General features: G+C 48.9%; 1 protein-coding gene across 4 annotated transcripts in view; it reads left to right on the top strand.

Annotated features, from left to right (window-relative positions):
• The window catches only part of TMEM108 (transmembrane protein 108), a 150631-nt gene extending 130281 nt beyond the window's left edge, over nucleotides 1-20350 (top strand). For 2 of the 4 annotated variants that reach the window (XM_061464555.1, XM_061464558.1), the window contains 3 exons: nucleotides 8522-9634; nucleotides 18454-18608; nucleotides 20012-20350. In XM_061464555.1, coding sequence (XP_061320539.1) covers nucleotides 8522-9634; nucleotides 18454-18608; nucleotides 20012-20134 — 1391 coding nt within the window. In that variant the 3' untranslated portion in view covers nucleotides 20135-20350. Of the gene's footprint in view, nucleotides 1-2521; nucleotides 2867-8521; nucleotides 9635-18453; nucleotides 18609-20011 lie in introns of those variants that run through there. The other 2 variants (XM_061464557.1, XM_061464556.1) reach the window with 2 other exon arrangements.
• The last annotated feature ends 3074 nt before the right edge of the window (nucleotides 20351-23424 follow it).

Below are 23424 nucleotides of genomic sequence, written 5' to 3'. Positions count from 1 at the left end.
CCTTGCATGCTGTTTAATTGAGAGACAGCAGCTCCTTGCTTCATCTGAATTAGTGCTTGCCCATTTACCCTCTAATATGGGAAAGAAAAATGCTTCCTAATGTGTTACCATGGAAGGGCTGTCTTGCTGTAGTTCACTCTTCATGTCAATGAAGTGTTGCTCTATAAGGTTTGTTGTGTGGTGCTCAGGAGAAACTGGTTCTGAATGGCCAAAGCAGTGGCATTTCCTCTCCTGGAAGGTACTGCAATAGAAAGACTACATTTCACCTTTCCAAACATCACTTTTAGTTATCCCTTGTATGAAGTAAACAAATCCTCGCTCTGCTTTATGATGATGCCACGTAAACAGATGGAGGGATACGAGGTGGGATTCATCTCACCTAATTCTCATCACCTGAAAGCTGGACATCTGGTTAAAGCTCATCATCCTCTATGTGACCTCTTGCTAATGGCAAGAGAGGAGCCTCTCTGGGGTACTAGTCAGTGTGTGGATGGGGTGAATTGCCTGCCAGAGCCACAGCTACCTTAGGCTAAGCATGTAACTTCCATATATCTGAAGTTACTCACTGCTCTCACTGGGGAGTTGTCAGAAACCTTTTGAAGATGGCTCTGAATCCTCCTTTCCCCCTTCTTATTGTTGCTCATTAAATGGATACCCTTGCTTAAGTCAGCATCTGTGACACCAACTGCATCCTCTCTTTGGTGAGATCCTATTTTAGCTTTCTATCAGAGGCCACAGCTATTTGTGTCATTGTTGAAACTCTTCAGAAGGTCCGGTGACATTGACAGGAGGTCTCTTAGAAGCCAGAGGTTCTGCAGTAGCATAAATAGGATCAGCATCAGTAAGTGCAGGTGAAAGAAAAGCCAGCTGCACATCCTTTCTGTCTCCCTTGGCAACAGCATCCTGCCAACAAAAACTGCTGCCAAGTAAAGGCTGGAAAGGAAGGGATGTGCATTTGCAAAGCTGGGGCTGGACAAGCTTTGTGTGAGGGGGGAGCTGTCAGACCAAGGAATACTCACATGCTTTTAAAAGGGTCTTTGGTTTGTTCCATGTGTTTTTGGACAAGGGAATGCACAGAACCTCTGTCATTCAGAAGGCTTTTCATCTGAAATCCCAAACGATGGTTTCTGCAGTTTTGAGCCATATGTTTCCATCCATGACAGCACACGGGGAAGAAATCTGTGTGAGTTACTACTTACAGATGTGGCAAATCCTCCAGCAAAGGTTAAATACGTGGCATGGTTCTCTTGTTATGCCAGCTGCAGCTCTGTGCTAAATCATTGTTTCAGCAGCAAGCTCTTCATCAGCCTTGAGCTCCAGAAACTGCTAAACAAGCTGATATTTGTAAGGACCATTTAGTTTATAATTCACTAAATATCTTTATTTAGAAAAACCTTCAGACTGGAAACAGCAAGGGGGAAAAGTGAGCTGCAGATGGGAAGGAGAAAAGAACCATCAGCAGGAGAACACAAGAATGCAAAGCAGATCTCAGATCATTATAATTTGCACTTTGTCTTCCCATATCCTTCATGCAATGATTGTGGCTGTGAAAATAGAGTTCGTATAACTAAGGGTAAGATATGCTTGTGATATACATATACACCTGCCTAGCCTTCCCGTTAGGGACTTCAGTCAGCACTGGGGTCACTGTTGGAGGCCCCATAGCTGCTCGTGCTGCCAAACTCAAACCTATTGTCACAGCATCATTCCTGTCTGATTCAGCCACAGCATCAACAAAGAAGTCTGGTTGCAACATGCTTGTATCAAGACCTGAAAACAGAAGGATCTTCTCAGCTGGTGGGAGCAGAGTGAAGAAGGAACTGGCTTTTCTCTCTAGCAAAATACTAGGATTGAATTTTGTGGGGAGCCCATGTAACAAACTGCTCGGGCTGCTGCAGGGGCTCTGAATCAAAGCCTGAGTGATGGGGATTGCCCTGGGACTCCCAGGGGATCCCCACACCACTCTCAAGAAGCCCCTAACTTGTTGCTCTCGCACCGTTTCCCTTTTGAGGGATGGGTAGTTGGCTGCACAGGGCACGTTTGTGTGCTCGCCAGGCAGCGTGTTCTTCCAGACACCCAGCTGTGCCAGAGAGACAGGGGAAAAAAGAAGAAATGGAAGAAGAGAGGCAGGATTATGGCTTTAAGAATCACGGGATCTGTGAGCATCTTTATGGCCAGTTCACCACTGAGGAGTGAAGAAATCAAAACCAGACCATGCATTTAGATGCCAGAAGAGAGATGAGCCTCTGATTTCGTTCCCTGTATTTCCCTCTGACAGGAATATTAATATCATTAGAGGTAATTGAATGAAGTGGAAAGTCTGGTGGAGGCACAGAAGCAGGAGGTAGATGTGTAAAAGCCATCCACACACAACAAGCTGGAGGGAGGGCACGCTGCCTTGGAATGGGGACTGAGCAGCTTCCCAAGGGCGTGCAGCTGGGGTGCTTGTGGCTGTTTTGTTCCCAGGGAAGGAGCACTGCCAGCAATCCTCTGGCATCTGAATAGACCCGTGTCAGACAAACTGTATCTGGACTTGATGGGAAACCAAGCTGGAATACCAAGCAGCCCGTGGATCTGCTGGCAGAGAGGGGGTCTGGCTCCGTAAGTAATCCTGCCCTGCAGTGGCAAAGGTAGTCCATAAAGGAGCGAGCCCTCTCGCTGCACAGCCCTGCAAGACACGCCTGCCTGGGCTGTCTCTGCCCTCATTCCTCCAAACCAGTTCCAACAATAACAGCAACTCCTGCTGCAGCTGCCTCATTAGAGAGAAGATGTGTTTTGCCTTTCTCTGCTGAGGGATGAAGCTTCCCAGTCCGTGTGATGTGAGCAGGTGAGGATGTCTGCTGACAAGCCCAAATGATATTTCCAGGTGAGTGATTACCTTAAGCAAGTAGCTAGAGTCAGGCTCTTTCTTCTTATTACCCTCCTCTCAGTCATTACTGTTGCCCTAGATTGTCAGCAAGCCTTTTCACAAGGTTCAGCAGCTCGGATGTCTGTGTATACTTAGCTGAACAGGGGATCTGAAGCATTCCTGTAGGATCTGTGAGTCTCTAGTGCAGTATGAGAATGAACTGGGAGCTGCCTGCTCTGCGACTACGCGATACTGTCCTATTTGTATCGCCCATTGTTTAACTCCCTGGAGAAATGGATTTTGGTTTATAGGCTCACTCTCTTGAAGTCCGTGATGGAAGTGCACCTTAGAGGAAGTGCTGGTGTTCTGCACTGGGTTTATGTGGTTAAAGGGCCGGGAAGTCTTGCCTCATGAGACCTGGAGCCGCCGTTACTGTTGTTGCACAGGGAGTGTCAGTGAGTGCTGCTTAATTTGTGTTTGTACATGTGATTTCCAGAGCTTCTGCTGATGCTGGCTTGTGTTACTGCAAATAGAGCTGTTAGTCTGTGTCTAATGCCCTGCAATGCCTCGTGTATTGAAGTCGGCGTTAATCAACCCAATACTTACAGAGGAAAGCAGGCAATAACTTGTAAATTAATACCTGGGAGTTCTGGTGTAACAGCCACTGAGAGATGGGCAAGGAAGAGAAATTTTCTATGCTGAGTAACCTACTTTTTGTTCCCTCAGTTCTGCCACCAATCATGGGTGAAATTTGCTTAACTCTTTGTTTGTACAAGGGCTGCTTTATTGTGAATGAAAATCATATTGCTCTGACAGATGACAAAGAAACCGTAACCAAAATGACCGTAACGAGAGGAGTGATCTGTACTTTCTGCACAGTTTCCATCTATTAAAGATTCATTTTACTCCTTGTAACGTTTGAGGTTTGCCGAGAGGCACGTGAGAAGTTAATAGCGTTGTGAAGGAAGCTTTCAGCACAACAATAACATTGCTGTTGCTTTGAACAGGTTTTGCACAGCCTTCTCTCACTGTTAGTAAGTCACGAGTGTTGGAAGCGGCTTCAGCATCCCCTGCACTGCCCGTGTGCCCCCAAGCCTTGGGTCTGGAGATAATGGTCCTTTGTAGGAAAGCTCCCTTTGCTTCTCCTGCCCACGGCAGCCTGAAATAATGAGTCCAGCAGTAGGGCTCCGAACAAAAAGCTCTTCCTGACTACCTAAAGCAAAACTGTTTGGCTCTGTTTGTCCTGCTGCAAGGTCTGAGGCAGCAGAGGCCAAAAGGGGTCAAACACCAGACTGAGTGCGTTCATTTGCTGTAGAAAACATGAATGTGCAGCGCAGAAGTTTCCACTGTACCTCTGGCGGTCAGGACTTGGTCCAAAGCCTGCTAAAGTCATTGGGAACCTTTCCATAGGCTTCAGATCAGCACTTGGTTGTAAATCCAAAGTTTGTGTCATTTAAAGGGGGTGCCTCGGGGAGGCTGAACGCATGAGCTGACTCTGCCATGTCGTGCAAAAAAGGCTGCTCCCAAAAGTGCCCATGAAGCGGCCCGTGCAGCACCAGCAGTGTTAGCTCCTAAATGAAGCCTTTTCATATTGTTCTGTGCCAGGACACTGGCTTCTAGCAGGGGCTTCTGAGCTCCTGAGATAAAACAGTCAAAGGATGTCAGCTGCTGGGACCAGAATTGCTTTGGTTTTCTGGTCCGGAGGGAGGCAGTTCTGCCTCCTGCATGCAAATAAAAGGGCTGCAAGGCAGTTCCCAGATGTTAGGACCCTGCAGCCTGGGTGGGAAAGCAAAGTATTCCTAACCCCAACTTCCCTGAGACTCACTGAGGACATCGAGCAGTACTTGGAAACATTGCTGGATAGGAACTCCTTCATTTTCTTCACGTCCACTCCATTTCTGGGCTCCTCATGTGAGTGTATGATGGGAAGAAGCACTGTAGGGAGACGCTGCTGAGATCGCACCATGTTGTTAGGAAGGAGGCTTTATGGCTAAATGCACATCAGCATCTTCTGTGTACTCGTCACTGTGCTGGGCTTCATCCTTGAGTTAATTCATTCTGTGTTAATTCCCTTCTTGGTGCGCTATGCAAAACCAGGGGATGACACCATTCACACTGCAGGGGTGTCAGGTCAATCGGCCTTCTCATTAGGGTTGAATGTTAGATCAGTCCTAACAGTCTTAGGCAGCCAAAACTGAAGGATTTTGGCAAAGAGCTGCTGGACTGTGCTTTGAACAGACCAAAGGCATCTGCTGGGTACCACCTCAGCTGGGATATCCAAACTTTGGCCATGACAACTTGATAGCAACCAGGTTTCATTCCAGTGGTAGTCTGATTGAGGGTGAGCTGAGGCACTGGGGGACAGTTGGCGTCATACCCACCATGGCCCTTTTCTGGGTGCAAAGCAGAGATAGAGGTTGGGAAGGAAGGAAAATGGAAGGGTTTGGATAAGTCCATTTCTGTGATAAACGCCTCCTGCAACTTAGTGGAGGAATTTAGAATACCATTTTCCTAGGCTTAAGGCAGAATTGACAAACAGGGCAGTGTAATATCAAGGACCTCAGTATGAGTCCTACTTTGGAAGACATTGCATATCCTCAAGTGTTAGAAAAGTAACTGGGAGCTCTGGGCAATCAGGTCACTGCACATCCAGCCAGAGCATGCTTAGGTAGTGATGCAGAGCATCTGGAAATGCCAATTCCAGCTTTACTTCTGCTTTCCAGTTGGCTGTTGACCAATTAGAAAGCAAATTAATTCTACTTGAAAGGCCACTGTGAAGTCCTTATTATTATCTGGTTCTCCCTATATATATATATAGCACAGGCTATTTTCACAATGATCTACTAAACTGAACAGTTTTTGAGTAGTTAGGGGCACAGATTAGCTCTGGTTGACACTGAAGGAGTCCTGTGGTCCATTCAAACAGTAAACCAAAGTCCTAAGTAGCTTATGGGCCACGTTGGCTCTGCAGAAGCTGTTAAAAGGAGCCTAGTGGACAAGCAAACTGTGACTGCCACCACCTGAGACAGCCAAATGTCTTGGGGGTCATTGTTTATTGTCAGATAAATGACTTCTGATGTTGTATTTCCTTTGAATAATTAGACTTTACAAGCCACCTACAGGTATTAGCTAAATGCATCTGGCTTCCCATGCCTGGTATGTGGTGACCTGCACAACAACAGGCTGCCCCAGGGAGATCATAAATCTTTGTAGCAGCAAGCTTCTGATTTATCAGTTTTGCAAGCAGTGGAGGTGGATGTTGGGTGGGTGTTCAGCCAAAGAGCAGGGTTTCTAACCCCAGGGCCCAATATGCAGAAGAGCTGTCAACTTCCTCATTCCTTGAGGAAGATCCTGAAGAAAAGTATTAACCCAGTAGAGATGTTTTTCTGCATGAGGTGTGAGAGCAAGTAGTTACACAAAGAACATCCCCAAATCTTAGCAGGCATTATAATCATTCCGATTTAGTGTCTCCTAAGGTCTGCCAATGCAGTTTCTCTTGTGTGCTCAGAAAGCAGGGCTAAAGTTTCCTGAGCCATTATCTCCACACACCATACCCCAAATACATCATCATCATCCTTTCCTCTTTGAATTTGTTCTGTGGCAGCAACTTGTCTTGGCACGAAGTCTTAGCCATATGGACACTAGAATATCTTCTTTGACCTTGACCTCAGAATAAGCGCTACCACAAATGTGCAGATATGGTTCTCCTTTTCACTTCCAAGAGTGATGCTCCATGAATACAGCACGGTCTGCTCTCCTGGTTGCATCTCAGTGCATGGAATATGGTCTTCCTTTAGATGAGGTGTTCCGCTAAGAGCGTGTTGTCTGCAGCTGGCTGGGACCTGGGAAGCAGGATCACAGGCGATGGTTTATTTGGCCTAGATCTTTATTTCAGGAATAAATAAATCAAAAAGCTAATTTTAGCATCAGTAGCACACACATTAGTAACATACGCATTACAAGTACATCACATTACAAGTACATTGCTTGTGATTGTCTTTCACTATGTTACCCAGTCGATGGTTTCATTTTCTGGATGCTGTGAATTCAACAGGAGGCTGGGGGGGGTGGGGGGAGAGATAAGGTGAATTTTGTTGGTTGAAGAATTCTGTGCTGTTCTGGTTCAGAAATCAAAGCTAGTGATCGAAGTAGAGGATTTAGCTGGGTTGGAGGCGTAGGTACTGCTCCTTTGGTCAGCTTTGCTGCATGTGGATGGGTGTGAATGGTGCACAGGATTCAGAATAAACACATTTCATGGCATCTGCATCTGCCCAACATGCAACACAGAGCCCTAGGGCCCACTGGACACCTCGTCAGAGATCTTTTATTGTCTCAAGCCCCTGCCTTCCTTTTCTGCTGGTGCCCGTAACAGGTATTCTTCCCAAGTAGGGTAGAACCAAATGGCCTAACAATGCTCATGGGGGAAGCTGGCACACCTGGGAAGGGTGGAGAAAGGGGCAGGAAGGTTCTCCACAGTCTTGGCTGGAAGGTTTGGAGTCCTGCAGCTTTGATGAACTCGTGTCCCTGATTTATTAAGACTGTGGCAACATTTTTCACCCTGACACTGAAATCCACACTAGCACAGTGCTGATGGTGCCATCTGACGATGCTCAGTGGACTGTGCAGAGTGGATTTATTCCGTGTGCTTCCTAGTGGGCAAAGTTCCACATTACACTCGACAGCTCCAACATATGGAAATGGTGACTTGTGATCGATGTGGTCACTGCATGTCACACTAACTCACAGTGTATTAGCCCTGCATCCCGGGGAGGCTTATGCTACTGCAGCTGCCCATGTCTGTTATCCGGACTAGGGATAAAAGGAAGAATTGATGTTCCTGGTGGGGTGAATCTGGTACTTCATGACATGTGTGCACTGCAGAGAGTGGCAGGAGACAAATTTCATGCAATCCAGTTCCACAGCACATGTGAGCACAGAACAGGGTACCACCATTTGCACATGGGTACAAAGGGCAGTCGTGTTAGATTTGAGTCAGTCCCTTCATAGTCGCCTGACTTTTAAAGATGGCTGTGATTTTCTTCTTGTTTCTTTATGTTTTCTTGTTCACTTTTAGCATTTGGAGGTTGTCCATGTCTCATACTCCAAAAGAAGTGACTAGATTGTCTGAAATTGCTCGGTAAAGGGCAGCATGTATATAACCCAGGAAGCCTTCTCATCAGACATCCCTTCTTGACCTAATTTTCAGCAAGGGCTAAGCAGCTGCTCTCTCAAACCCCAGATTGCTTAATGACATCCAAGACTGGAGGCAGCCCAATTTAGGGTTTTGCAGCCAAAGGAGTGACTAAGGCCCCCCATAGTGATGCAGACATTGAGCTGGAGGCCTCCTGGACAAAACAAAGATGAAAAGATCTTTTGTTTCTACCCCTAAATGCTTTGTCTATGCCTATGGCACTTTAAAGCACTGTCCTGAGTCCATACTCTCCCTCTTTTCCAGATTCCCTGCGACCTTCCCATTCCCACCTCACCTCTTCCACAGCCATGGGGCCACCATGGATTTTCCTTTCCCTTCCTACTTTCCCAGAGAAGCCAACAAAGTTGGATGCTAACTCTGAATATGGAAGGTATCCCTTCCTGCCAGACGCACAAGCTGTGCCGTTCCCTGCCCGCTGGTCCCTCCCTGGTCTCACCCTCTCTCTGTGCTTCTCCCTCTAGGTGTTCTACTGATCTTGGCACTGACAGAAGAGCTGGTGTTTTCTGTTCAGGTACTGTCTCCCACTGTCTCCTCCTCTCAGGGCTTCCCGATGAACACTACCACTGTCACAGCCATGGGAACGACGCCTCGCCACAAAGACCACCACGCAGCAGAGCCCCTTCCCACGTCTGCTCACACCATGCCCCATTCCATCAACGTGGTGGAGAAAGCCCCTTCCACCGGGCAGAAGCAAGCGAGCAGCCCTCGCCTCGGCGACAAGGGAATGTATCATTTACACAACCAGAGTGCTTTGTACTCGGGACAGACTCGCCCCAAGGGGAAAATATTCCAGGTTTTCAAAGGCAACTTCACAGAGTCCTCAGAGCCTTACCTAAAGACGACCCTGCACTCTCCCTTCCCTACCCTGAGGAGCCCCTTCACAGACCACCCCTTTCAGTCCCAGACCCCAGCATCCGGTGATCCGAATGGCGTGGGGCTGGCAAGAACTACACACTCAGACCCTTCACCCCACCGCAGCCCCTCGGGAAGCCTTAGGGAAGCAGAGCAAGGCGATGGGGCCGAGCTAGTGCTGCAGGAGGCAGATTTTGCCACCACAACTGCTGGACCATCAACCGATCCTGAAGCGGTGTCGGTGCCTTTTAAACCCACCCACTACAGCGTATGGGATATGCTGAGCAAAAACAACTCTTGGGTAACCTTGAACCTCAGTACCAATGTCCCTCTGTTTGCTGGCCCTGGATCTGCAACAGCAGCAGCGGGGCACTCGGTTCAGACCAGTTTTGATGTCAGTGTCTCCTCCGCGGCAGCGGGAGACCCCAAGGGACCCTCTCCAACGCAGCATGGGACGGTGAGCAACGTGACCTTGCTAAGCACTGCTCTGTCTGCAGCTCCTGCCACCAGGTTGTCCAGCTCCATTTCCACCGCTGGCTCCACTGCCACTGGGAACTTCCTAAACAGACTGGTTCCTGCCGGGACCTGGAAACCTGGAGTGCAAGGAAACATCTCCCATGTCACCGAGGGGGACAAGCCCCAGCACAGGGCAACCATCTGTCTCAGCAAGATGGACATTGCCTGGATCATTCTGGCTATCAGCGTACCTATATCCTCATGTTGTAAGTTAACAGCTGCTTTGTTCTGCTTTCTCTTTCCATAAAATTCAGATTTCAGCCCATGTTTCAAGGAGGAGGTGGTGAGCTAACAGAGGAGGGTGGCTTGAGATGGACGAGGAGCAATCGCTAGATACGAGATCGCATTCACTGACCAAAGTGCTTCAAAATGCAGAGCTGAAATGTTTACACTCAAAGCATACTTGCTTTGTTGCTATTAGAAATCAGTCATTTTGGGCCTTCGTTTGTGGGTATAACACGAGGCTGAACAACTCCAGAAGGTGAAGCAGCTTTACTTCAAAGCATATAAGCTGGTGACCAAAAGGTTGTACCAGTCTTTAATCTAGGAACTGCTATATACTGCCCTGGAATTGGATTTAAAAAGCCCAGCGCTAACGCAGAGGATTAGTGCCAGTTGCAATGACTGATCCCTGAGGAAACACCGGTTTTCCAGGGCAATATTTCATTGCAGGCAGTTCATGAACTATCAGGTTTTAAAGAATGGCACGCAAAGTGCTGGCTTCCTCCGTTTGAATTCCAGAGAGCAGGAAGAGTTTGAAATCCTGGTCTTTGGGCACCTGCGAGAGCAGGGCAGGTTGGGTTCCCAGAGCTGGCTTTAGGGTCTCAGCATTCGACACAGGTACAAAACCCACTGGAGACATGATGAGAAAGCTGGGTGCTGGGTGTCCCCGGCTTAGCTGGGGTATGTTGGCAAGCTGGCAGTGTATTCTCTGGGGTTTCACTGGTGCGGGGTGTGATTATGCTGATCTGTCTGGAGTGGAACAAGAGCCAACATTACCCAGCCTTTGCTGCCTGAGGAAACATAAAAGAGGAGCAGCCACCAATACTGAGTATTAATTCTGTTACGTATGGCTCCAGGCTGTACTGAGGACATCAGCAAGGGGAGCTGACTGAGCCAGTCCTGCACACACAGCTTACCCCTGCTGCTGTCTCCTGTCCTCCCTGAGGCACAGCCTCCTGATCCTGCCCCTCTCCTTCTGCCTGGGCCTGCCCTGGCACCTCCCTGAGACACTTTCAGATTGCTAAACCCTATTCATTTTGCTCTTTGGTACTTTCTGTCCACCCAGGGAGCTGAATCAGGCTCAGACCTAGAGCTATGAGGCTGCAGGAATACACACCTGGAGAGGGAGCTGCACTAATCCTTTCCAGTCTATTGGGTTGGCTCAGCACTATCTGTTAGACTTGTGCCTCTGGAACCATCAGTTCTGCTATTCCAGTTGTGGTTAAACACATGAGTGAGAGCAAAGCTTTAATCTAAAAGATGGACAATCAAAGAGACACCAAAGCAGAAGTGTGAAAGCACGCTTCTGCAGCAGATGGGGAGGAGAACCTGGGATATAGCAAGCACAGGGTGAGAAGCAGCACTGTTTGATTTGCTGAACAGTGCTTTGTCTATCAATGAGGAAATAGAGGATCAAATAAATTCTCCCAAGCATTATTGTTTGGGCCAATATTTAGAAAGCAAACTGATCTAGAGAGAAAGCATTCAAAGCACTGTGTGCAGTTCTGGTGTCCCCAACATAAGAAGGGCATGGAGCTGTTGGAGCAAGTCCAGAGGAGGCCATGAGGATGTGCAGGGACTGGAGCACCTCCTGTACAAAGACAGGCTGAGAACATTGGGGCTGTTCAGCCTGGAGAAGAGAAGCTGCGTGGAGACCTCAGAGCAGCTTCCAGTGTCTGAAGGGGGCTACAAGGATGCTGGAGAGGGACTCTTCATCAGGAACTGTAGCGATAGGACAAGGGGTGATGGGTTCAGACTGAAACAGGGGAAGTTCAGGTTAGATCTAAGGCAGAAGTTCTTCCCTGTGAGGGTGCTGAGGTGCTGGCACAGGGTGCCCAGAGGAGCTGTGGCTGCCCCATGCCTGTCAGTGTTCAAGGCCAGGTTGGACACAGGGGCTTGGAGCAGCCTGCTCTAGTGTGAGGTGTCCCTGCCCATAGCAGGGGCTTGGAACTGGATGATATTAAGGTCCTTTCTAACCCAAACCATTCTGTGATTCTATTATTAAATACAAAACACAATGTAATATGATAGAACACAAGCACAGGAAGCATAAGCAGTTTGTAAACTGATGTACATCTCTGCCTGAAGTGTGCCATATATGAGCTAATAACTAATGCTAGTAATTATTATTGCTGTTATTGTTAATAATAACAACAATATGAAGAGTCTGTTGGCAGGGCTTCTAAGCCACTTGTTAAATAGTGTTTAAACTCTTATGTGCTGTAACAGAATGTGCTTGTTCTTGTAGTTGTAAGCTGTGCTTTGTAAGCAGGGTGAAAGTTATTTGGAATATGATCTCTAGCAGCTCTAATACAACTGAGCATATACATTATTCCTGTATTGAAGTCCTGGTCTCAGGACCCGATATCCGAGGATGCTCTTTAGCAAGACTCTCCTTTTACAGTCCTCAGCCGTATTTCAGAGTGGAAATGAATGGTAGGCAGGCATTTAAATGGGCATTTTTGGGATCTGCTTGAAATGCCTCATCCAAAAGTTGTGCTGTTTCACCTGTGCCGTGCTGAGTGCTGTTGTACAGTCAGTGGTTATTCCTAGAGAGAACAAAAGCAAGTTGTAATACCAGGACTGCTTTTACCCAGGGGCACACGTGTCGGTCACGGCTCCCCTCTGTGCTGTACACCTGAGGAGCACTTTATTTCCTGACCCTCAGGCATCTGTGTATCTTCAGGCATGGGTGTGCAGGGTACATTGTGCGGTATGGGGTGTACATTGTACAGTATACAGTGTATGGTATTGGGTGTATGTTGTACACTGTACGGTATGGAGTGTACAGGACAGTATGGGGTGTATGTTGTATATTGTACACTGCATGGGGTGTATGGTGTAGAGTGTGCAGTGTATGGTATTGGGTGTAGGTTGTGCAGGGTACACCATACGGCATGGGGTATACGCTGTACAATGCACACCATACAATAAGGCGTGTAGATTGTACAGTGTATGGTATGGGGTGTATGGTACAGTGTACAGCATTGGGTGTACGTTGTACAGCACCAGCTACTACGAAGGAGAAAAACGACTGCTACTGCTGAACCCAGGACAACCGTGTATGGTATGGGGTGTACACCGCACGGTGTGGGGTGTACCGTGTACACTGCGCGGTGTGGGGTGTGCGTTGTACCGTGTGTGGGTGCACGGTGCGGGACATCTGAAGGGGACTGTCGCCACCTCCCGGGCACAAGCGCCTGCAGCGGAGGACAGGCGGCCCCACGCTGGCACTGTCCCTTCTGGTGTAGAGGGGCTTGATGTCGAGAGATGGGTGAAGACCACAGAACACTGGGATCTCATTTCCTCTTCAAGGGGTGAAAACGTTTCCGGTGAGAGGCTCTCGCAGCCTGCGGGCTTGTGCTGAGAAAGCGCTGTCCTGCTCCAGGCTTGGGATGCTGGAATGTGCAGGGATCTCGGGTATCGAGCCTCGGCTCCATGCTCTTAAATATCTGAGCCTGGCTCCCCAGGCGGGGAGGTTGGCAGCACACCTTGGATAGAAGCGGAGGGAGGTGAGGAGATGCAACCAAAGCCTATGAAGAGATGCAGAGCTGCAGGAGCCTGATTAACTGGCTGTTGCCTGGCAGAGCTGCGCAGTGGCCAGAGTAGGGATGCCTTTCTCCACATCCCTGCCCTGCATGAGGGGTGGGGGGGAGGCTGGAGAAGCATTTCTTATCAGGGGGCTTGTGGGGACAGCTTGTGCTGCCCGAAATCCTTGGAAGGGAAGGCTCAGCATGGCGCTGCAGGGACGCGTCCGTCCTGCTCCGACACGTGGACCGCTTGCTGTGATACCTTCTATTGACAAGCACTTGCTAAGTGAAAACCTGTGGCCATTTTAGCTTCCATAGCAGGGGAAGTGACCTGCTAGAGCGTGGCCACAGGAGCTCTCTGGAAGAAGTGCCTGGGATGCTGTGCTTCTCCTCATGTGCTTTTTCCATCTTTCCTGGCAGGAAGGACCCTGCGAGGGCTCCTCGTTGTGCACCTAAGAGCAGGCAGCAGCAGAGGGTTTGCACAGCATTGCTGTGCCCCGGCATCTGAGCCCCACTGAGGACTGGCAGCTCCCTCCCACCATGCTGGTGGCACAGCTCAGTGATTATAAGCACTAGCCTGAAGACGTGGGCCTCAAATAAGAGATGGGATTTAGCCTCCCTGTCCTTATGGTACATGTTTCTTTAAGGACGCATAGGGTTCTGAGTCCCACTGAAATCCCTTAAAATGCTAGCCAGAAAAGTAATTCTTCCAATAGGAATGTGTGGGCCATGTCTGCTACGTGAACCTGGGGAAATCGTTTCACCTTTTGGTACCTCACTCTCCTGGTATAAATAGCAGGGGTAATGTTACCTGTGCCATTTGAGGGTTGCAAAAAATGAAGGGTTCTGTATCACTGCATTCCTGGAAAAGCAAAGTCCTATATAGCACTGATAGCAGCATTTGTGGCGTGTCACAGTTGGGGTTGGATTTGCGATGTCCTTCAGGCAGCCTTGACCATGTTTGTGCCCATGCCTTCGTACATGTGGAGGTGCTGCAGTGAAGAGCAAGACGCAGTATGCATTCATTTAAAACCCCACCGTCCTGGTCCTTGGGCTCCCCGTGCTTGTGTCTCTGTAATTACAGAATGACAGGATAGAACGTGGGAGAACAGAGACTTGCAAATCAGATGTGCAGAAGTGAATCCATTCAGGCAGTTCTGCTGACACGGGAGAACACGAGAGGAAGGCTGAGCCCCTGAACGCCGGCGTCAGCAGAACTCAAAGAGTATGTGAAGAATTGCCTTGGACCTAACCCCACTTAGCTCACATTGCATGCACTGGGATGCTTTCCAGTATCAGCTCCAGCACTTGCTTCCTGGTCTGAAGCAAGAGGGATCCCAAGGCCTGAGTGTAATCCTCAGGTGTGAGCTCAGGCTGAGCTGGAGAAGAGCCTCCTGCCTCCACAGGGAAGCAGCTGTGATCAATAACCCACCCCCCTAACATCTGTATCATAGTTAAGCTATATATATATATACACACATACTATATAGCATATACTACATACTATATATATGCACATATACTCTCTATGTAGTATACTATATATACAACTATAGATGGCCACAGTGAGTTAAGGAAATTGAAAGGGACTTGAATCCTCAATATTGTAGTCATTGAGGCAAGGGTGCCGTAGCAACACAGTTAATGTTACGATCTGCAGGCATAAGGAGAAGGAAATTGCCAACCTCTGGTCTGAGTATTTCCTTCAGGTCTGTTAACGTCGTGTTCTGTGTGGGAAAGGGGTATGCTGCTATGCAAGATTGGTAAACTATTGAAGTGAGTTGAAAGGAAAGGGGAGACTATCAGGAAGTGGTAGGGAGTTGGTATGATCTGATTACACTGTGTTTATGAAGCCAGTATGAAACATGGGTATAATCCTGGTGGATTCTGGTTTTTAAAACATTGGAAGATTAGGAAAGGGCCTTGTGAATGGTTTAAGAGCTGGGAAATGCAACATAACCACAATTGTGTCACACTGTAGTCCAAGAAGAGGCTAAAGCCCACATGTAAGGGGTATTTCTGATACACAGGGAAAGCTTTTAATACAACAGGCAAAAGGAGATTGAGGAAGTGGTGGTTGAAGCTGTATTTAGACAACAAGGGGAGTGTGAACATGCCCCACAATGGAAAATGAGCATTCAAACAAACACTGTGGGAATGGGATGGATATCTGGAAACTCCATGTCCTTCAGTGATGCTGGGTCTGAGATGTGCTGTACCTTAAATGCAGCTTGTGGTTAACAGGGCAGTGTCTCCTGGTGTGCAGGTGTTGTGCAGGAGATGTGGGTCATGAACATGTTCCCAGCAGCCTCAAAACCTGTAAAGCTGTGAGAACCTCATGTCTCCTGCTTGTGGGATGTGTTATGTCCTGTTCCAGTGCAGGGGGTAGGAGATGGACAACAGATAATGCACTTGTAGGGCCAGAAAGAAGCAAGTTGTCAGCTGCTCAGCCCCTGAATGCATGGATTGAAAGTCAGAGAAGAGCTAGTCCTTTTCCTGGCCAGAGGGCTGGCCATCTCTGAAGCAGAGGTGATACATGGCAGCACTGAGCAGCAGCACTTTCTCCTCCATTTGAGGCCATCACATAATGCAGCAGGAAAGATAAGCAGGGTATTGCAGCTACTCTTTCTCCCCTCAGCTCTGTTGTTGGTGCTGTTGCCATCTCTCCCTCCCAGGCCATCTCTGCCCTCTGTGTATCTTCATCCATTTAATATAGCCTAGCTGCCCATTGCAGCTGCCTCTCTGGGAAGAGGTTTTTTGCTGTAATACACATAATTCTAATTGTGGGAGCACATAGGTCTCTGAGAATATTGGTAAAGCTGTACCCTGCTCCTAGGAATGTTCTGGAAAAGATCAGTCCTGTGCTAGTTACATTAATTTCACTAAATTATACCCCAAAAGGGTAGTCCACATAAGATGGAAATAGCCCTGTTCCAGCCCTGCTGTCCTCTCTCTCCCTCTTAAATCTGTGCTTTGCTTTGGTAGACAGCCTTCTGCTAAAACATGTTTTATTCAGGGAATCTCAGGAGCCCATTTGCTGTGGGTTTCCATCCATTTGCTTGTGTGTGCTCTAAGGTTGGAGGCCAAGGGTGTAATTAAGGGAGAGAGCATTACTGCTGTAGGGCAGCCATATCTGCGCATGGCAAGGTCATTTCCTGCTGGAAGAAGAAGGGTATCTCTTGACTGTCACCAGCTTTCCAGCCCCTAAAACCCAAATGCAATGCTTCTCTGTCAGCAGCCACACCATTTTATAGCTGGAAAACCTCAGCACAGCAATCGAGTTGGCTTTACTGGGGTTCTCATATCCTCAGGCACGTTCACAAATGCTCTGTGCCTTAGGGAGCACTTGTTGATGCTATACTTGGAAAGCTCCAAGGTCTGTTGGCTCTCGCCAGCAGTGGGGAGGACTAAAGGTAGGGCTTGCTTCACTTTCTAATCTTAAGGAAGGGTGGGACACGGAGAGGGCAGAGGCAAAGTAGGGATGCAGCCCTTGAGGAGGATGGGCAGTTCTGGTGGCCCCCATGGGGTGCCTGCTAACAGGCACAGCAGCAGGAGTCATGCTGTCAGCAAATGAAGTTACTGGTGACAGAAAGACTGAAGCAATATGAGTCAAAGCTAACAGTCAGTGTGATGATGACCTGCTTTTGTGAGACCTGCAGGAGCTAGTGCGGGGGATTTTTCCATTAGTTTCGGGAGAAGATTTATGGCCTCAGCTCACCTTGCCCTTTGAATGAGACATAAATTGCCTGAACTCAAACCCATCAGGGTTTTTTTTCTTAGTAGCTCATTATTTGGTTTGAAACAGGGCTCTAGCCTTGCACTGCTGTATTGCCACTTTACCCACAGCTTATGGGGAGCTGCAGTGTTTGTCAAAACACGCAGAGCAGCTCTGACCTCTCTGCAGTCTGGTCTCGCCTCTGGGCTATCATTCTAATCAATGATTTTGGCTGTAGCAGAGAAAATCACATCTTTTTCTGCTTCATGAATATTTTATCTCTTCTTTTCTACCACCGGGGGCTTAGAAAGAAAGGGGTGAATTTACAGCAGGGCATTCCCTGGGTAAATCAGGTGGATCGCAAGCACAACTGGTCGGTTCATTCCACAGGTGTAAGGTAAGCACGCGGCTGATGCATTAACCCTCTGAGCAGAGCGGGGTACGTGCCTGGGCTTCTGCCTGAGCAAGGACCGGTGGGAGCAGCGAGTTTGGTACAGTGGGCTTGTGACAGTGCCAGGATCACCCGTCTGAACGGCAGCAGGGATGACTGAACAGAAAGCAGTTCCAGAAAACAGCGCTGCGCTTTGTGTTCGGACCGCGCGCTGCGGGAGCGTTATCCCGTTATCACAGGAGATACCAGGGGAGAGCAGGCAGGTTCCACTTCGCCTTCCCTCACTGCTCTGCTTTAAGCTCAAATATGTCAGACTGCCAGAGCTTCGGTGTGCTCCACAGATAAGAGAAAAAGGCAGGCTCAGAAACTGCTGCTGCCCAGGGAAGTGTGGGGAATGGATTACACTTATCAGTAGATCCCACATCCCGATAGAGCTGATGGAGGCAGGCAGGAAAACCCCAACTCTGGGGTAAATGCTGCACTGGAAGCATAAGCTTCACATGTGTGACAGGTACCAGAGGGTGTCTCCATGCCACCTCATCCCGCTCAAAAGCCCATCTGGTCACTGATGTTCTGGAGCATGGTCACAAAGTACCCAAAATCCAGGTTACAAATGGAAGGTGCCAGAGGCAGGGATCGGTGTCACTTTAGCGCAGAGGCTTTTGGTGTTGAAGACGTGCAACTACCTGCATGTATTAATTTGGTGTCTGAGCCTAGGACACATCTCTCACTGCCCATTTGCTAATGTGCTCGTCGCTGAAGTGTCTGAACACACTAGAAGCAGAAGAGATGTGCACAGCAGCATCCTTCACGTTCCCTGGGGAGAGTCCTCTGTCCTACAGGGTCTATAAATCCCCGCTTAGGTATTAAAATGCCATCAGCTACACCACCCTTAGCCAGGCAGCCACATCTTGGAGATTATAAACTCACATCAAAAGGGAAGCAAAACCTGATCTTTCTGCCAAGCCCAAAGTCTCATCCGCTTGGCCCAGATTCTCACGTAATTGTGTGGGGTTTGGTAGGAGAGAGCTAGATCTGACCAAGAGTGAATGGTATGAACAAAGGTCACCAGCCTTCCCCTTAAGTAACGTAAAACCCAAATCCATGGTACTGAGGAGTCCTTCTTGAAAGGAAATAACCACATTTTTGACATGTTTCCATTGACAGCAGTTCTGCTGACAGTCTGCTGCATGAGGAGGAAGAAAAAGACATCCAACCCAGAAAACAACCTGAGCTATTGGAACAATGCTATTACCATGGACTACTTCAACAGGCACGCTGTGGAGTTACCGAGAGAGATCCAGTCACTGGAGACTTCAGAGGTATGTGCACCTTCAGGGAAACAGCTTTTTGGGAAGGACTCACCCCTACACACGTATGTCACCAAAAGCGGATTGCCATCCTATTCCCAGCTGTTGCACGTGTATTCCATAATGCTGTGTGGTCATGGGAGTTCATCACCTCTAGGTGACTTTGTTCCTGAGTTTCTCTTCCTTTTGAGCCTATGGCCAATGTCTGCCCCGTACCACAACTGCTTAGGAGAGTTCTTTGGGCTGGCTTGTTCCTGACAGTCAGTCCTTCTGCTCTGTGTGCTGTGCATGTCCCACACAGCATCAGGTAAGGGGAGTAGTGGGACTTAATAATGCAAAGAAACTTTATGCTTTTATGTCTCAGGAGCTTCTTCAGTACCAGTTCTGGTGAGTGCTGCCAGGATGTAAGCAAGTGAAACATCAATGGGAGTGTGTAATAGGGGTGTGTACTCATCAGCCTTGACTTGAGGGATCTGACTGGTTCACTGGGATTATTCATACATGTGCAGGTGATCCTATGGGTAGAAATGCATCCCTGGCCTCTGAGACAGAGAAGATTTAGCTTAGTTCAGAGGTATTTAAAACTTAGAAACAGCAGAGAGTTTGGGTTTATGCTAAAGAGCTTTTCAGATCAGTTAGCTACCAACTCATCTCATTAGAGACAAACAAAAGCGTTTAGAAAGCAACCTCTGAGATGTGATTAAACAAGCACTCACAGCCGCTTCATTAACCCCAATCATGTTGCTCAAGCTACGGCAGGAGTTGGTCTAGACTAACCAAGAATCAAATGATATATTTACATATGTATATGATGTATATTCACGTATTCAAAAGCTGTCATCTGGGTCACGTCATCTGTCTGAGGAGGGCCACGAGGATGCTCAGGGGCTGGAGCACCTCCTGTACAAAGACAGGCTGAGAACACTGGGGGTGTTCAGCCTGGAGAAGAGAAGCTGCGTGGAGACCTCAGAGCAGCTTCCGGTGTCTGAAGGGGGCTACAAGGATGCTGGAGAGGGACTCTTCATCAGGGACTGTAGTGATAGGACAAGGGGTGATGGGTTCAAAGTGAAACAGGGGAAGTTCAGGTTAGATCTAAGGCAGAAGTTCTTCCCTGTGAGGGTGCTGAGGCGCTGGCACAGGGTGCCCAGAGAAGCTGTGGCTGCCCCATCCCTGGCAATGTTGAAGGCCAGGTTGGACAGAGCCTTGGGTGACAGGGTCTAGTGTGAGCTGTCCCTGCCCATGACAGGGGGTTGGAGCCGGATGATCTTAAGGTCCTTTCCAACCATAACTATTCTATGGTTCTATGATAAAACATCAGCCCATTCCCCACACGTGCTGTACAGGGCAGCAGAGCGCCCCGTGTGCTCACAGCGGAGGTGCGAGGTGCTCAACCGGCTTCTCTGTCTTTGTCCTAGGACCACCTCTCCGAGCCGCGCTCCCCCGCCAACGGCGACTACCGTGACAGTGGGATGGTCCTTGTGAACCCCTTCTGCCAAGAGACACTGTTTGTAGGACACGAGCAAGTCTCTGAAATATGAGCCCCCAGCTCCCCCGTACTGCAGTTCCATCTCGACTGTCCCCAGATTATAAATAAATATATATATTATAAATATAGCCTTTGTGTAACCCTGAATTACAAGAAACGTTTTCAGCTTTTTTTTTCTCCCTCAGAATTGTCAGCCCCTTTTTTATAAGTGTGGTAAAACTTTACAGAACTGTGGCTTTATAAAATAAAGGTATTTCTAAGCAAAACACCTCTCGAGTGGACTGGTTTCTTCACTGTCATTTACAGCCTGCTGCTCAATATGCTTGGTGTGGAAGAGGATTGGGTAAGGCTGGTTTTGGGGCAGGCAGCATGTGCTGGGCACAGCATCCTGCATCCTACGTGACATCCCTCAGCCTGGCTATGAGCATTCCTGCTCAGCAGCCGTCCCTTCTCCTGCTGTAAAATGACTTTGGTCACTCCTTTCCTTTAGGAACACAAGCAGACAGGACCAGCTCCATTGCCAGAAGAAGTCCTTACAGCTTGAGTGCCAGTCTTCTGTCCTTTGTGTGACTCCAGTACTGCCTGAGCACTGACTGGGATAAACCCTTCAGAATCCTCTTTCCAGTAGGAACCAGCCAGGGTCAGCAGACGGGGAGCAGGAGAGCTGGGCTGAAGTGGGATGACAAGCAAACCTACTGCACCCATAGGATCCAGAGCCAGGCAAGACACGGGCAAACCTGTTGGGGTTGTCATGTTGCCTCACAAGTTTTTTTATGTTGCCTTCTTTAGACTTAATCAGGGGAGCCAAGGTCCAGATTGAGCTCCAGAACAATGAGCATGGACAAGAATTACCTTTTCTCCTGCACAGATGCCCTAACCATACTACATGTTGGACTCAGCTGCTCCACTTGGCCTGGTGTGTGCAGTTCTGGTGTCTGCAGCATAAGAAGGACATGGAGCTGCTGGAGCAAGTCCAGAGGAGGCCACAAGGATGCTCAGGGGCTGGAGCACCTCCTGTATGGAGACAGGCTGAGAACATTGGCTGAGAAAACTGAAACAGGGGAAGTTCAGGTTAGATCTAAGGCAGAAGTTCTTCCCTGTGAGGGTGCTGAGGCGCTGGCACAGGGTGCCCAGAGAAGCTGTGGCTGCCCCATCCCTGGCAGCGTTCAAGACCAGCCTGGACAGAGCCTTGGGTGACAGGGTCTAGTGTGAGGTGTTGTCATGGTTTAAGCCCAGCCGGCAACCCAGAACCATGCAGCCGCTCACTCACTCCCCCCCTTCCTCCCCCTGCTCCCAGAGGGATGGGGAGGAGAATGGAAAGAATGTAACTCCCATGGGTTGAGATAAGAGCAGTCCAGTAACTAAGGTATAACACAAACCACTGCTGCTACCACCAGTAATAATAATGATAAGGGGAATAACAAGGGAAGAGAATACAACCACTCACCACCCGCCGACTGATAACTGCTCTGGTGTGAGGTGTCCCTGCCCATGTCAGGGGTTGGAACTGGATGATCTTAAGGTCCTTTCCAACCCAAACCAGTCTGGGATTCTGTGAAGGGAAGTTTTGAGGTCAGGGTCAGTGTAGCATCGTTAACCAAGCACCTTGTCCAAGGGGAGTCACAGCTGGTACCAGATAGGGGAACTACAGCACATCTGGTCCAGATGTTCCCACCTGCCAGCAGTGTCCTGGTGGCTGCAGTTACTCAGAGCAACCTGGCAACTTCACTGCATGATGGCTGTAATGACACCAAGACGTGGCTCCCCCCGGGACCAAGGGGGCCACAGAGCCTTTGTCACCCTCCTTGCTCCCTGTCCCACATGTGCGCTTTACTGTGCCAGGGTAGACATCCGAATGGGGGGCACAGGGTGTCTAAAATGAGAACACTGTAATGCTATAGGAGCCCTCCTGGATATGTGGTTTTCTGCTCACATCAGGGTAATCCACTGCTTCCTTGCGAGGTGACCAGGGCAGGCAGGAAGACGTGGCTGTGTATGGACACGGATGGGAACTTTGGGAATGTATCTTTTCACAGTGAAATAAACGCAGTGTGGTATCTGTGAGCCTCAGGATCAAATACCAAATGGCCTCCTGGAAATCATAGGTGGATTAAGAGAGTAAAAACTTCCCCAGAGTCTTGCCGAGAGCAAAAGCAGCCCCCTGAGGACCATCATGTCTGTTTCAGCAAGGAGGTGGGAAGAAAGAACAAGGATAGAGAGGATTAAATTCAGTTCTTTGTTTAGGAGTCCATAGGTTTAGGTCTGTTTGCTGTGCACGGGGCTGCTTTTGCGAGGCAGATGTTTGGTTTTTATTTGACACAAGCAAATACACTGAGGATGTCATGTAAGGAACACTGGAGGATTCCTCTCATTTAGCCAACCCAGCCTGCTTGGTCTAACTGCAGAATGCCTAGAGGCCAGGCAGAGATGCTCACCAAGCTGCGAGATGCTGCGTTATTCCCAAGCATCACACAACTGGGAAGTGGGGACCCAACTTTAGGCTGTCTCTCAGTTCTCAGGCTTAAAAAGCAAGTCAAACAAGCACCAGGCACCAATGCGGCGAGCCAGGATTAGGGTCCCACGGAAAACAGGGATTTCTGATTACATTCCGTCTCGCCAAAGCCTCGCCGCCACCCCTGTCCAAACCTACCCCGCATTAGGGCAATGTCCGACATCAGCACATTGCAGGCATGCCTGCAAGGATGGGAATCCTACACTGGAACAAGCCTGGCATCCTGGCTGGGAAGCTTCCCTGGGTGTAGGTAGAAAAAGCCGTATCTAACACTGTACAGTGAAGGATCCCACTGTACCATGAACGCATCCTATTTGCGTACTTAGAAACTGCCCACTTGGTTGCTGCTCGCTAAAGAGCAACGACTTCAAAAGCTGAGCAGGGCAAAACTGCCCCATCTCCTGCAATAAGTCTCAGGGATTGTTCTGCCTCCTTCTTTCAGTTCACAGTTGCCTCACTTGGTGCCACGTTTTGCAGTCAAAGTGAAATGGGCCCTTTTTGAACAGACCAAGTGCAGCTGATAATGTGACATTAAACTGAGAAGGGGCAGACATGAAGGTGCTTGTCCCTAGTTAACATCTGCTGGGTTTGGGGCAATGTGCCTTGATCAGGTGCTCTGCTCTCATGAGACCCCACTTGCAGCACTGTGTGCAGCTCTGGTGTCCTCAGGATCAGAAGGACATGGAGCTGTTGGAGCAAGTCCAGAGGAGGCCATGAGGATGCTCAGGGGCTGGAGCACCTCCTGTATGGAGACAGGCTGAGAACATTGGGGCTGTTCAGCCTGGAGAAGAGAAGCTCATGGAGACCTCAGAGCAGCTTCCAGTGTCTGA

The sequence above is a fragment of the Pezoporus flaviventris genome, unplaced genomic scaffold, assembly GCF_033815535.1.
Source record: "Pezoporus flaviventris isolate CSIRO_AGI_PZ_B2104156 unplaced genomic scaffold, CSIRO_AGI_Pfla_v1 ptg000037l, whole genome shotgun sequence".
Lineage (NCBI taxonomy): Eukaryota > Metazoa > Chordata > Aves > Psittaciformes > Psittacidae > Pezoporus > Pezoporus flaviventris.
Note: the sequence above shows the minus strand (reverse complement) of the source record. Positions and strands in the feature narration are given on the sequence as shown.